The sequence below is a fragment of the Neoarthrinium moseri genome (genome assembly GCF_022829205.1).
Source record: "Neoarthrinium moseri strain CBS 164.80 chromosome Unknown scaffold57_Wmoseri_CBS_16480, whole genome shotgun sequence".
In the NCBI taxonomy this organism is placed as follows: domain Eukaryota; kingdom Fungi; phylum Ascomycota; class Sordariomycetes; order Amphisphaeriales; family Apiosporaceae; genus Neoarthrinium; species Neoarthrinium moseri.
The window spans coordinates 34,898-48,333 of record NW_026055171.1 but is presented as its reverse complement, the minus strand read 5'-3'; the positions used below and the strand labels follow the sequence as shown (position 1 = coordinate 48,333).

Genomic DNA, 13,436 nt, shown 5'->3' with positions numbered 1-13,436 from the left:
GGTTGCTGCTGACCCAAGCTTGCAAACTTGGTGATACCTAGCGCAGAAATGGACTCTACGTGCAGCACGACATTGAAGACACGCCGTACCTGAAGATGGCATAGTCGCCTGTGAATCATAATGACGGGGCGCACAAGTGCTTCCCAGCCCCACACCGGTAAGCAAGCCGTCTGCCCAAATCCCAGTGTAGCAGGCTTACAGGAACAGAAGAAGCCAATCGCAATTTCGAATAATGGATGCGGGCAATGAAAAGTATGCCATGTTGACTGTGTAGTCATAACGGCGACCGCCTGTCCCGCAGGTCGTATGAGCCTCGAGTCCGCAATTGATCTATTCAGCCCCGTTCTATCGAAGTGGCTCATCATGATGCAGGCTGGGCGCCAGATCATTAATGTAGCCGAGCGATATATAAGAAGCTATGGTCAGCATTGTACGAGCTATTCTAGTGCTTCGGAATTGACATCAATCAGCCAGAAACCATGCCTTCCGAATACAAGCCTAAGTATGTCGAAGTCGACGCCGACTTCAAGCCACTCCCCAAATATGGCCACCTCTCCCAGAAAACACCACAGTTTGCTGAAGCTGAGCCCGCCATTAAGGCCGCCTACGCCCCTTTCTCGGATCTAATGCCCGATTGGCCCACCATTCGCGCAGGCGCTGGCGACCCTGATGCCCCAATGCCCCCAGGTGGACCAGACCCATACCGCGACGTAGCGACCGAGTTACTGCAATTTGCTGCGCGCGACGGCCATATGATCGAACTTAAGGTCTATAAGTCTCTGAATGTCAAACAAGACGCGACTCTGGTGTACCGCATGCACGGCGGCGGTAAGTAGTTGTGAAAACACTCCGGGCATTGGCTGAGTATCGTCTGCTGACTCTTCTACTTTCTTGACGTCAGGATGGGTAGTTGGACGCCACGAAGTAGATGGTGCCGAGAACGTCTATGCCGCTACTCACAAGAATATCGTGGTTGTCAGCGTAGATTACCGACTGTTCGTCGGTCACGTCATCTAACTTTTGAGATGCAAGCCACTAACATTTATGCAGGGCACCAGAATATCCGTTCCCATACGCAATAAACGATAGCTATGACGGGCTCCTATGGGTAAGTCTCGGTTAACTCAGTTACCGGAAGAAAATACAGATGTTGACTTTCAGTCTCAGTGTAAGAAGAATGCGAATACTCTTGGGTTCAACCCAGAGAAAATCATCATCACTGGTAGCAGTGCGGGCGGGAACCTTGTAAGTCCCTGCCTGTTCCTATTGATACCAGTTATGAAGTCTAATACTTTATATCATTGACCAGGCAGCGGCACTAGTCCTCGAGGCTTGGGAAAACAGAGTTACGGGGATTGTGGCTCAAGTTCTACACTTCCCTATAACCTGCCACCCAAAGTTTTCCCCAAAGGACAAATACGAGTTTGGCAGCTACGTCCAGAATCGCGACAACGCTGTTATCGGCATCAAGGAGATGGAGACTGTCTTCGATGCATACGCACCTAATGCCACACCCGATTACCGTCATTCACCACTCCTTGCTAACTCGTTAGCCGGCCTACCTCCAGCTTGTAAGTGTCCATTCCACTGATGTCATACCATAGTCTATCCATTCTTGCTCTTGGTTCGTGCGGCTGACCATTTGCCTCTCTGTTCCGCACATTTAGTGATACAATGCGGAGGGTGTGACGTATTGCGCGATGACGCTTTCGCCTACGCCGAAGCTCTGCGAGCGGCAAACGTCGAGGTGGAAATACACGGGTACCAAGGCGTTCCACACTGCTTTCCAGCCGTTCTTGCTACCCTACCGGAAACTCCTGAGTTCTACAAGCGATACAATGCATTTCTAGACAAATACGCAGGTCAGGTTGCATGAGCCATGCGTAACATGCGCGAACACAGGCGCAACTTGATATGTACTGTCAGTCGTTGGGGCTACCGGAAAATAGACCATTCATACAATATGCATATCATGCTAAGATTTTTATTGAACTGCGTGGCTACTTCGTTTTGTTTACTAGATCTAGACCATGGCGAACCAGAAAGTGTATAAGCCAACATAAATAGTGCCAGTAGTAAACGGCTTGACTTTACGGGCAGCACCTTGAAAGGGACATTCTTCTGGTCTTCTTTTTACTAATTTTGAGGACCTAAGCATTTACCATCTCTATGTATCACTTATTGAGTGCACCTGGACTCGGTGGGATATCTCCAGTATCCCACAGTGTGGCGTCGGCACCCATTTCAAACTCCAACAAAGCGCCTTCACCGCCAACTCCAACTAGGTCATTGTGACTCGACCAGCTTTGAGTCCATTCTCTGCCATTGACCTTCAAACTTTGAATGTAAGGACCCTTGTCCAAACCAGATGCGGTGATTCTCAAGATGCTGCCTTCGTCTCCAAGCTTCAACTTTACCTCTTCAAACCATGGGGAGAGGATCAGGTAAACAGGTTGCGTAACGACAGGATATAAACCGATCATATTCCATACCAGCCAACTCGACATGGCCCCCGCATCATCATTGCCTGGAATACCCGAGCGTCCGTTGTTGTAGTACTGGTTGACGACCTCCCGTGACCGCTGCACAGATTTGTACTGTTTTTGTGGAAGATAGTTATAGAGGAAAGGAGTCATGAAGCTTGGCTCGTTTCCAGGATTGAAAATTGTGGTACCGGCGCTGTTACCTCCCTGGTTAGAACGTGTCAGGCCGGGAATGAACATCGTGTCAAGGCGTGATTCAAAGGTCTCTTGCCCGCCCATTAGGGAGATGAGTGTTTTCATATCGAAGGGGAAGCTGAAGCTGTACTCCCACGGTACACCCTCGTAAGAGTAAGAGGTCCAGTCGCAAGCACCGCAGCTCAACGGATCGTAACTGAGAATGCTGCCATTGGCGTAGGTCGGGGCCAAGAACCCAGTGAAGTTGAGAGATGTCACATTGTTGTTCCAGGTTTTCTGCCACCCCCTAGCAAGACCATCAGTAACTGGCAGCCCTTTTTCAGTCAAAACGGCACTCTCACCTAGACCTGTTGAGGTATAGACCAACATCATTCGGGGCCTCTCCTTTTGCAACCTGGGCAAGGCTGAAGTCGTTGTGAGAGTACTCCGTAGTTTTGCTAAGTGACCGGCCACGGTTTGGGGTAACATAGCCGTACTGTTTCCAATCTTGTAGCCCGCCGCGTCCTTCTTTGGTGCTCCCAGTCGGATCCTCAAAGTCAAAATTGTTGTACGGTTGTAACTCCGCGTTCGTTTTCATGGCACGATACGCATCGGTCCAGTTGATGCCTCCTTGTAGCCCCTTAACATACGCATCGGCCAACACATTGTCGGCATTTGAACCTCCCTGTACTCGGCCATTGGTGTTGTGACTTCGTCCGTCAGGCATGAATCGCTCGAACCTCCAGATGTCAATGAGTGCGCGTACGATTCCTATGACTCTATTTGGCAAGATCAAAGTTGTAAGCGCGTGTAGACATCTGAAGGTGTCCCAGATGGTGTAGAAGTCGTCATAATATGGCTCATCAGATATCCAGTTCGGGTTCTCGCCCGTGCGGTCCGAGGGCAACAAATGCGAATGGTAGAGTCCCGTATAGAACATCTCCAGCTGTGTCTGATTCTCAGTCTTAATATCGATCTTGGATAGCACCTCAGTGTTCCATTGGTCCCTGGCTGCTTGGATAGTTGCTTCAAGATCCCAGGCGGGAATCTCTTCGATGAATTGGCAGGCTTTATCTGCGGATACCCACGAAATGCCGACCTTGGATGTAACCATCGTGGTATTGGGCGGGAACTCAAAAAGAGAGCCGATGCGATCGGCGTACTGATAGCCTACCGTACCACCTTGAAGCGTTGTGGCATCGGTAAAACTGTGTCTTACATCTGTCGTATTCGGCCAGTAGGGATCCGTTGCCTTGCCCGAGAAGAACTGAGTCTTTAGTGGCTTAGTGTCAAAGTGGCCACAGAAGTATACCCTGTACTCCCCACCTGCAATCAAGTCAGTCCAAACCTCTTTCACACACGTGAACAGGAAAATTTACCCCACGCCCATCCTTCACGGTAAACCCCGTAACCCGAGTACCAGTCCCCATCTTCGCTCCTCTCGATCAGGCCATTGCTGTACCATTGCTCCTTCTTCCCCGTGCTAGGAATGAAGTGACTAAGGTCTACCAAGACAAAGCGCTGACTGTCATTTGGATAATGGTATCTCATAATACCGGCGTGGTGAGAAGCACTCATCTCGGCAGTGACACCATTGCCCAGTTGCGTCTTGTAGTATCCTACCGTGGCAATGTCCTCAACGACACGTGGCTGCATATACGTGAGGTTATCCAGGAGATTGACGCCCTCCAATGTTGTGAGAGGCATCTGCGGGATAAGACCATATGTAGGCGCACCGCCAGTGCCACTTTCGTGAAGCATCGTGATGGCTGTGACGTTACCGTCTGGGGTATAGCCCGCATTAGCTGAGAATGACACATTCCATCTATCCATATTAGACATTGTTTACAATCACAAGGAGCGGTTAAATCTGTTTGGCTCACCTTGTGGTGTCGATGCCAACCTTCACGGCGCCGAAGGGTAGTGAAGCTCCTGGAAAGACATTGCCAGCGCTGAAAGCTGTCCCCGGCACTGGCCCTTCCGTTCCAATGAATAGATTGACGTGCTTGGTATAGTCTGGAGTTGGCTCGTTGGCTTTTACTCGTGTGGCAAGCAGGCCAACCGCCAAGGTTAGCGGTACAAGCATGCTGGAGGCACGGAGTAAAGCAGACTCTCGTGGACTCAAAGTCTCCTGAGTCTAGAGGAAAGTTGCACTCACGCCGTATCATAGCGTCTATTTATGATCGGTGAGGCCGGTGAAAGTTCCCCGGAAATTCCCACAAAAGTTCCCATCGTCGGCATTATTGCCGATCTCCATCAACTCCAACCTCCTTGACCCTGGAATAGTCTTGCTCAACTCCCCACAAGGGCCTTGGAAGCTTGGAATTGCGGAGATACCCCGCATTGTTGGTGAGTGCAAGGCGATGGAAGACAAGGGCATGACATAAAACTGTCCATACTCCTTCACCATGTTGATGAAGTATGTCATTGATATGTACTTGAAAGAAAAAGATAATAGAAATACGAGCTGTGTATACAGACCTCTGACGAATCATAGTTGTGATTGATGTTGAAGCATACACTGGCCAGCAACCAAACCAAAATCCGGGGCAGGCGTCGGCCCCAGCTTCCCCGCGTGCGGTGTAAGATCCCTTGTCCCGGGCAAACCAGGGTTGTGACTAGGCCTTGCTTGTACTTACCCCGAACAACCGACCCAGCTAACTCAGTTGGTGACCACAGAGATCCACTGACACTTCAGATATTGACGTCTATCCAACCAACGGGGTAACGTTCGAGTATTTCGATATTCGTTGAGAATTCCGTGCAATAATTGCCACCGCTCGCCTGTCATGAGTTTATCTTCAGAGTCTCCAGTCTCACATCTCGCGTCCCGTCCCTCAAAAAGGCCAAATTCTTGCATACTGCCAGCTCAACATTTGCACTAACACTCTCATATTTGCCGCCAGTAGGTTGAAGCCGCAACGTTAGCAGACGTGAAAGTAGTACAGCGTATTCGCCTGCGTCCCAGTCTGAGAGTACTCTTGTCGTTGATGGTCACGATTTATATAGATCCTTGGTTTTATGTTTATGGTTGCGAGCAAAGAACAATATGTGCCCCGTTTCCCTCCACTCAATTGCACTACCTCCTTAAGGTCAATACCACCCAAGCTGCTACTCGATAGCCGACCACAATAGCCATCAGAATGCCTACGTTCCGTCCCATGTGGCCGGGTCGGTACCCATACTGGTCCAGGACGCCTTGTCCTTGGATGAGGCACTGTTGCTCGAGCTTTGTCGAATACATGCAATGACATCCACCACCGGGAACTTGCGCGCAGTCGTACACTCTGTCGGCGAACTCGTTGACCATCATACCCTCGAATACCCACTGAAACATACGTTGTTAGTGATACTGGGCGATAACAAGCATCTTGGATCTGACCGACCTTCTGGTAGTCCCAATAATGGAAGACGTATTTGTAGAAAACGTTGAGGATATCCGGTGACACTAGGAAGCCGCCAACACTCATCCATAAACCGTTGGCGAATGCGACGAGCGCCAACGAGATCACGAACGACGGAAACAGCGATGTGAAGAAGACGACCAGAGACTCAGCCGCCAGCAGATCCAAAAACAACCACATCAGGTATGTAAAGAAGGCCGGTGCACTAGGACGGAAGTTGATGAGCCAGTACGAAATTGCAGAAAACAGTAGCGAGATGATGACTAGATTAGCCTGGAATTAGAACGAACAGATGGCAGGTTACCGTTGTCATTACGAGACTTACATAGATACGGAATTCCGATGAGGAAATTCGAAATGATCAGCTCGGTAGCCCCATATAGACCATTATGGTGCTCCTTGACGTATTGCAGACGATCTTCCAGAAACGCGGGCACGTAGGCAACAGCCATAAACGACATGAACGCCGAGCCAAAGAACTGATTCAAAGTGTTAATATGGAGATACGAGGAGTCAATCGGGATGCAAAACTTACAAGACCGTTGGTGAATGGCTGGATTGACGACTGGTCGGTATCCATACGCACCCATACCGTGCCCATCATGATAGCAAGGCCGAGATACATTGCAATCCGTATACCGTAAGCTACAACGTCGCGATAGCTTTTAATCAAGGACCGGTGAAGCAAGGTCATGATAACACTCGGCACGCTGGGCTTCTGGTGTGCCTCGTCCAGCACTATCTTGCCACAGTCAAAGGTGACAGCTGCCATCTCAGATCTTGCCCCCGCGCATTGCGGTGACGCCTCCCAGGCTCGCTGCAGATATTCTACTTGCTCCGGGGCAAAGCCTCGGCTGCTAGCGAAGTCGGTGTTGACAAGCTCGAGCAGATATTCTGCGGTATTCATCTCCAATGGGATGGTCTGACCTAGCTGAGCATAGTATTGCCTTACTAGCGGCACAGGACCGAAATAGTGAGTTTTGCCCTTTGAAAGCAGCAGAAGCTTGTCGAACAAGTTGAAAGTGGAGGTGGAAGGCTGGTGGATACTCGCTATCACAATCAGGTTGTTACGCTTCGCAACCCACTTCAGATAGCTTATAACTTCGTAGCTCGCGGTGGAATCGAGGCCGCTGGTGGGCTCGTCGAGAAAGAGAATCTTTGGGCTGGTGATGAGCTGACTTGCAACTCCAACGCGGCGCTTTTGACCACCACTGATGCCCTTTCGTATCGGGGTGCCGATCAGCGTGTCGGCCTGTTCGCGTAGGCCAAAGGCTTCGAGGAGGCTGTCGATTCGGGCAACACGATCCTTCACAGGGAGAGATCTACTTCATTGTTAGTCGCCTAACTCTCGACGTTGATTGATGCGTCATGTACTTAGTGTCCGTCGATAGCCGTGAGGCAAAGCTCAATGTCTCTCGCACGGTAAGTGATCCGATGAGCGCATCTTCTTGCTCGACGAAGCAAGATATCTTTCTAAATGTTGAAAGGGGCATCTTCAAATCGTTGACCAAGACTGTGCTGTCGACAGTCTTTGCATTTGTTTCTCGGTGAGCCAGGACGTTGAGAAGTGTCGTCTTTCCGCTGCCCGATGGGCCCATCAAAGCGCATAGCTCTCCTAGAACAAGATCAGAAAAACTTCCACAGTAGAGAGCATTTATCCGAACATACCAGCTCTGACGATGCCTTCGACATTCTCGACCAGACTTCTAGGAGACTTGGATTGTCTGTCCTTGACCGCGACCGTGACCCCGTACCATGATATGCTCTCGACTGTAGTATTTAGGAGATGAGCTTCGGTCACTGAGCCTTGCTCCATGTCGCGACTGGACGGGGAACTGGCAACCGGGTATCGCTTCTCTTGAGTGAAAGCGCGGCGAGCGAAACCCTGAAACGCTGTGGTTTGATCTGCTACTGTATACGATGCCATGGCGCAGTTTGGATCAGTGTAACAGAAAGAACAGGCTTCTGTTTTTCACAGCCAGAACACAAGGTAGTATACTGGACAAAATCAAACAGGAGGCTTCCATTATAGCATAGGATTCGCTGTTGTTTATGTACTATCAAGATAGTATGTGAATTCTATGAGCTTGGTGCCCGGGGAGCCCGCATGTCAGAGGCTGAGAACGGCGATTACGCGCAGGAATGTTGAGTGGATCAAGTAAGAACACCAACTCATTGGGCAAGGTTACGGGGCGCAGTAATCTGACACTGCTATCCTACATTTGAATACTCAAGACTCATAGTGCAGGGAGACCCAAGTTGATTCTAAAGTATTTCCCGACTGGTATAGAAGTCACCGATGCCTGGGGGCTTTGGAGGACCTGCCATAGTCATGGGATGGTACCACCGACATCCCCAAAAATCTGGTAAACAAAACTGTTAGCCCGGGGCGATGACTTGCATAAGAGCTCCATTTCTAAGAAAAGACCCGTTCTTTGCAATCCACTCGACCAGGGACCACCTGAGTGAAGCAAGGGTCAACAACGATGGTGCATCGGCGTGCTCGCCAACTACTGTACCCCTTGTGCTCGCCGATTGAGTGGAGCCCGGGGGTCGCCCTGTAAGGCTGACCTTGCCGGCGGATGGAGTGTGCTGCGAGCTCGGAGCCATTTTGTTGAAGCCAGCTTTTGGAATTAGAAGTCAGCAGTTCGTTTCAATCGATTGCTGACGCTATCCAGCCAGCTAGGACGGCGATCTCTTCCATGACGGCCCAAGTAAGGTGAGCCACAGGCATGCTTGAGCTAGCGCCACCGTCCAACTCCATGGCCAGAACGCGGGGACCTGAGAACCCAGATCCCCGGAACGACAGTTGGGGCTTGGCGGCAGACTGTTCCAAGGTCGAAGGATTTAGAGCATGGGTGCGCGAATAGAGTTCTGATGCTGCGGGCTACCCGTAATTATAGCAATTCGTACGGCGGTGCTGAGGCGCCCCCAGTCTGTCGGCACCGAAGAAGCTCAGGTCGGCGACCAAACTCTAGGGGCGTCTAAAGGTGACCCCCGGACTGGAGTCGATGATTAATCCCTTGCAATAGCAGCGCCGATTGACAAATAGGGTTTCACTAAGGTCAAGGGAGCCAGTAGTCTAGCGACGCACATGTCTTGAACCGTTATTTATTAAGTTGGCAGTATCATATATAATAATGATTACCCCAGTGAGCACGGACGAAGTGAATGACATGTCAGTTCGTGTCTGACTGTTTGATGCGTACATCATAGCATGGCGCCCCTTCAATTACAGACCTTTTCCAATATCCAAGTACACCTGCACACTTCCTAAGACCCCAAGAATCTGAACTGGCCCAAATTACAATTTTCCGCGAGTATGTCCTGACGCCCCATGAAGCAAGCTTTGACTCCGTCCGCGTTCGCTATATATTGGGCCAATAAGTCAGTGAAGTCGCAGAAACTCAGGAGACATGTCACCATGGCACAGAAAGCCCATTAAACCCAGCACTCATTTTCCCGGCCATTCACATCGGGAACTATATCGTTCTAGGAGCACTCATTATCTCGCGGTCAAATTTCACGCCATAGTCGTGCCCGGCTGCAGCATGGTGTTGATCTCGCTCATGATGGACTCATCAGCAGACATGCTGCTGATGATCTCCTCCTGAGTATATCCGACCCAGAACGAGGCATTGTTCTGCTGGGCAGCCTTCTTGGTACGGTAGATCTCTTGGGCAACCCCCTTGACTTGGCCCGAGGCCCTTCCCGCTGCCGACCATACCGAACTGAGCTTGTTGAGCGCGCCAATGTTGAGCCGGATGAGCTGTCGCAGATCGTCGTCGTTCTGGACAAACCACAAGGCCCACTTGCTCAGGTGTACGATTGACGACATGGTCAAGACACAGGTGAAGAAATGGGTGTGGCATGTTATGGGCACAGCATACGTGACCATCTTGCTAATCGCAGACGCAGCGGTTACGATATGTCGAGTATGAGTATTGAAGCTTTCGCCGCTTCGCACAATCTGGTGTGGCGCACAGGCATTCACGTCCCGGGCAGGCGAGGAGTCGAGTTGCGAATGGGGTTGATGCAACATGATAGAACAGGCGTGGTTGATCATGTGGGCCTGGAACATCATCTCGTCGTGTTGGCAGTCTTTGTTCAGACTGTCGCGCTTCGACTCGGGGAGATGCATACGCCAGTTTGACAAGTGCGACTCCATCCTGTCAACATTGTCGTCGCCGGGAAAGACGCTATCCGGCAGCCGCATCATTCGTCCTAGGTTGCGGATCGATGCAACTCTGTACGCAAAGGAGGAGAATTCCAATTCTTCCCCACTGAAGATTTGATCGTCAAAATCTTGGAGGAAGAGTGGCCGAGGAATGGTCTGCAGATTTGTTAGACGGCCAGCGCTGCAAGAGACTTATAGTTGAGCTTACCCCGGAGATGTACTGATGTTCTTCACAGGGGAGGCCAGCGTCCGACACGATATCGAATAGGAGGAAATTGGTTGCTCGATGAACTCCTGCGACCATGCCATCTACCACGAATAGGTCCCACCAAGTCCGCCGCAGGCTTTCCTCGAGCATCGGATTGCCCTGCCCATTATTGATTGCGTAAGACCTCTGATACAGTCCGATCTCAATGGCGATTCTCTCGGCATCAGATAGAATGTCTCGCGCCTTTTCCTGCTGGCAACTGCCATCCAATCCTATGAGTAGAATGAGCATGGCTTGGACGAGGAACCCGTCTCTTGCAACGTCCTCAGCATAGATGAGCCGCATGGCTGCCTCGAAGAAAGTCGCACGCTGAGGCCCAACTTCGAAATACAGGGACCCGGCCCATCTCATTGCCGCCAAGAGGTGTTCTAAGTCCCTGTCCTTGGCCATGCGTAGCAGGCGTTCTTTGGGCAGAACAGTAGGATGGCCAGGATAGAAATGGTAATAGAATGAATCGATGCACCTTTCGGGTATCGACTGCGGCGGCTTGTGGTGGTTCAGTTCCACCACCGCGTCGTTCGCACCGCCGAGGTATGGCTGTCTATAAAGTTGAAGGCCAGACACGGTCGGCGTGGCACCAAACGGTGAGCCTGTGATGTCCGGCATGCCCATAGCCGGGTTGAACATGGCGAGGCTGGGCGCCGCCGGCGTCGATACGCTGGCGCCGAGTAGCATCGGGCAGCTATCACTGCCATTGGAGTTTGGTGAATCAGAAGCATGCCGCTTATTGGGATTCTGGGCCGGGTTCCTTCGAGGACCTTTATATCCACGTCGCGACGCTACGTATTGACATAGGGAATCGCTGGCCTGGCACCGCGAACATGGATTTGCGCCGTCACACTTCAGATGCTTGGATCGCTTTTGTCATGACCCGTTAGTCCGTGGGGTCCGAAGACACAGCCTCTGCGAGGGAAGACGATTTGACTTACACAGGCCAAGCAAGCGGCTGGAGTAGTAGGTCCAGCGGCTTTTGAGTCAGCGCTGCTATTTGACACGGCCGATGAGCTGACCGCAGGCGGGCCGCGAGATCGTTCAGTTGGGCTCTCTCCACTAACGCTGGTGCTATACGGCGGCACAGAGCCAATTGGGGGGGCATTCGGCAGCGGCGCAAGCGCCAGCTCTGGTAGTGACGGGTCCATTAGAGACGGGTGTCGACAGCGGAATGTGGTATCAGTAAAACACAGGGAAGGAGTAGTCGCTGTTGTCGTCGTTATAGTCGATCGTATCTCCGGGTCTATTACACTACGGTCTGAGTGAGGAAAAATCGCGGCACATGGGTTAGACTGTGTGTGATGTGATGTTTCTCAGTACGAAGAACCCGAACCGAGAGGCTGCAGGTCGGCGGGGTCTTCTTAGAACAAACCTTCTTTCAGCCCCCTGCTTGATGTATTGGTGCGTGCAAGGTGACCCTGCAAAGCCCTACATGATAGAAACCGCACACGCTGCCGTAGATCAAAGACAAGCCATCCCAGCTCTCACATGCATTGCGCACGCACAGAGATACAGTATGCCCACGCGTGTGGCGTTGCTAAAGCAAGTCGAGACAGTCAACGTGGAGCATTGGCACCCGCACGGGGGCTGCCGTGCTCGCCATTCACGTCGGATACTAATTTCTGAAAAGGAAGGCCGCCCACTCCACATGTCGGTTATAAGCAAGCGAGCACAGTCGAGGCGCGAACTTCAAGCAAGCGCTTGGTGACTTGCCAGCCATCAGAGCTGTTCCCCATGCACAGGCTGGTAGGCCTCGGCCTGGGAGAGACTGATCGGCAGTTCTGCGAGATTTGATGACTTGCTCGATACCACCCAGGGACTGAGAACCTTTCAACCTCAGCTGGCTCTGTGCTGCAAGCTGCCTAGGGACATGGTGCGGGTAGCCACTTAGCAGGCCGGGACAGGGATCAAGCGGCTAACCTTTTGATGAATCGCTCCCGAGATCTGATGGGATGGGGCGCGCCAGTGCGAGCTCCCTCCCCGGTACAACGGCTGCTACCGGAAAGTTTGGTCCACGTTGGCCATGTGCGCGCACCACATGCAGGGGCAAAGTCAGAGTGTCGAATGTTTAGCCCGCGGTTTCTGTCTCAACTGGAGCGGCCTGCCTGGCGGAACGAGCGAGCCTCGGGCTAGGAAAAGCGTGCTGCGTAAGCCGCCATCAAAGTAGATGGGGTGGGACCAGTGCCATGTGGGAATTAATCCTCACCAAGCATCCAATCCCTCCCTCAGTTGGGGGCTGGACGTCCTGAGATAGTCGAGTGCAGATCCTACATGGGGGTGCATCCTCATACTAGTTCTTGCGAATTGGCAACTATTGCTCCAGGGTGTCTCGACCTCACAGCGTCGTACTTTTGAAGAGTCCCTGACTCGTACCATATCAATATCTATCTTTAGCCACATTCAGCTTGCGGTCCCTTGAAATGATGCGATGCACCGGACTGATTGATGTGTCTCGATTGTATCTCGTACCTAGCTTATTCTAGCGTAGGGGTTCAGATGCACGACTTGTATGCCATGGCATACTACGTACAGTGGTAGTCTGTGCGGCGCAACGCAGACTGACTATCAGCGTGAGTCCATCGATGGCCCTTGAAATTGCGTATGCCATTGTAAAGTTGGGGGATTGCAGAGACAAACCCAGTATAATCGACTCTGCAGAATCAAATACCGATGGATTTTTACGCAGAGGTGCGGGCGACGGCCAGCTGGCGAAACGAAACGGCAGTTGACAGCTCACGCGGGCTCATCTCCGATTTCGTCATTTGTTCACAGTTGAGACGCCACGGGTTGCACGGTTCCCAATAATGCTGTGAATCCATGTAACACTACTGTGCAGGTCTTTTCCGAGGATTTCAACCAACCGACAATTTGCATGCCATAGACGCCACTCAGCTGTAACCCCAATTACACCCATGAGAGCTGAATTGATACTAGGAGGT

General features: G+C 51.6%; 4 protein-coding genes across 4 annotated transcripts; 1 reads left to right on the top strand and 3 right to left on the bottom strand.

Annotated features, from left to right (window-relative positions):
• Positions 1-479: 479 nt before the first annotated feature.
• On the top strand, positions 480-1,876 carry JN550_010667 (uncharacterized protein; the record flags this gene model as incomplete). Its single annotated transcript, XM_049308947.1, has 6 exons — positions 480-828; positions 902-995; positions 1,051-1,108; positions 1,168-1,245; positions 1,310-1,571; positions 1,668-1,876. 6 exons carry the CDS (start codon positions 480-482, stop codon positions 1,874-1,876), a joined length of 1,050 nt encoding a protein of 349 aa, XP_049167323.1.
• Positions 1,877-2,174: 298 nt separating this feature from the next.
• Positions 2,175-4,743, bottom strand: JN550_010666 (uncharacterized protein; the record flags this gene model as incomplete). The annotated part of the gene is made up of 4 exons (XM_049308946.1): positions 2,175-2,964; positions 3,020-3,983; positions 4,037-4,482; positions 4,541-4,743. The coding sequence occupies 4 exons, from the start codon at positions 4,741-4,743 to the stop codon at positions 2,175-2,177; spliced, it is 2,403 nt and encodes an 800-aa protein (XP_049167322.1).
• Positions 4,744-5,736: 993 nt separating this feature from the next.
• Positions 5,737-7,988, bottom strand: JN550_010665 (uncharacterized protein; the record flags this gene model as incomplete). Its single annotated transcript, XM_049308945.1, has 6 exons — positions 5,737-5,985; positions 6,044-6,324; positions 6,387-6,540; positions 6,597-7,383; positions 7,436-7,676; positions 7,730-7,988. The coding sequence occupies 6 exons, from the start codon at positions 7,986-7,988 to the stop codon at positions 5,737-5,739; spliced, it is 1,971 nt and encodes a 656-aa protein (XP_049167321.1).
• A 1,596-nt stretch (positions 7,989-9,584) lies between these two features.
• JN550_010664 (uncharacterized protein) lies at positions 9,585-11,645 on the bottom strand (the record flags this gene model as incomplete). The annotated part of the gene is made up of 3 exons (XM_049308944.1): positions 9,585-10,394; positions 10,447-11,364; positions 11,436-11,645. 3 exons carry the CDS (start codon positions 11,643-11,645, stop codon positions 9,585-9,587), a joined length of 1,938 nt encoding a protein of 645 aa, XP_049167320.1.
• Between the last annotated feature and the right edge of the window lie 1,791 nt (positions 11,646-13,436).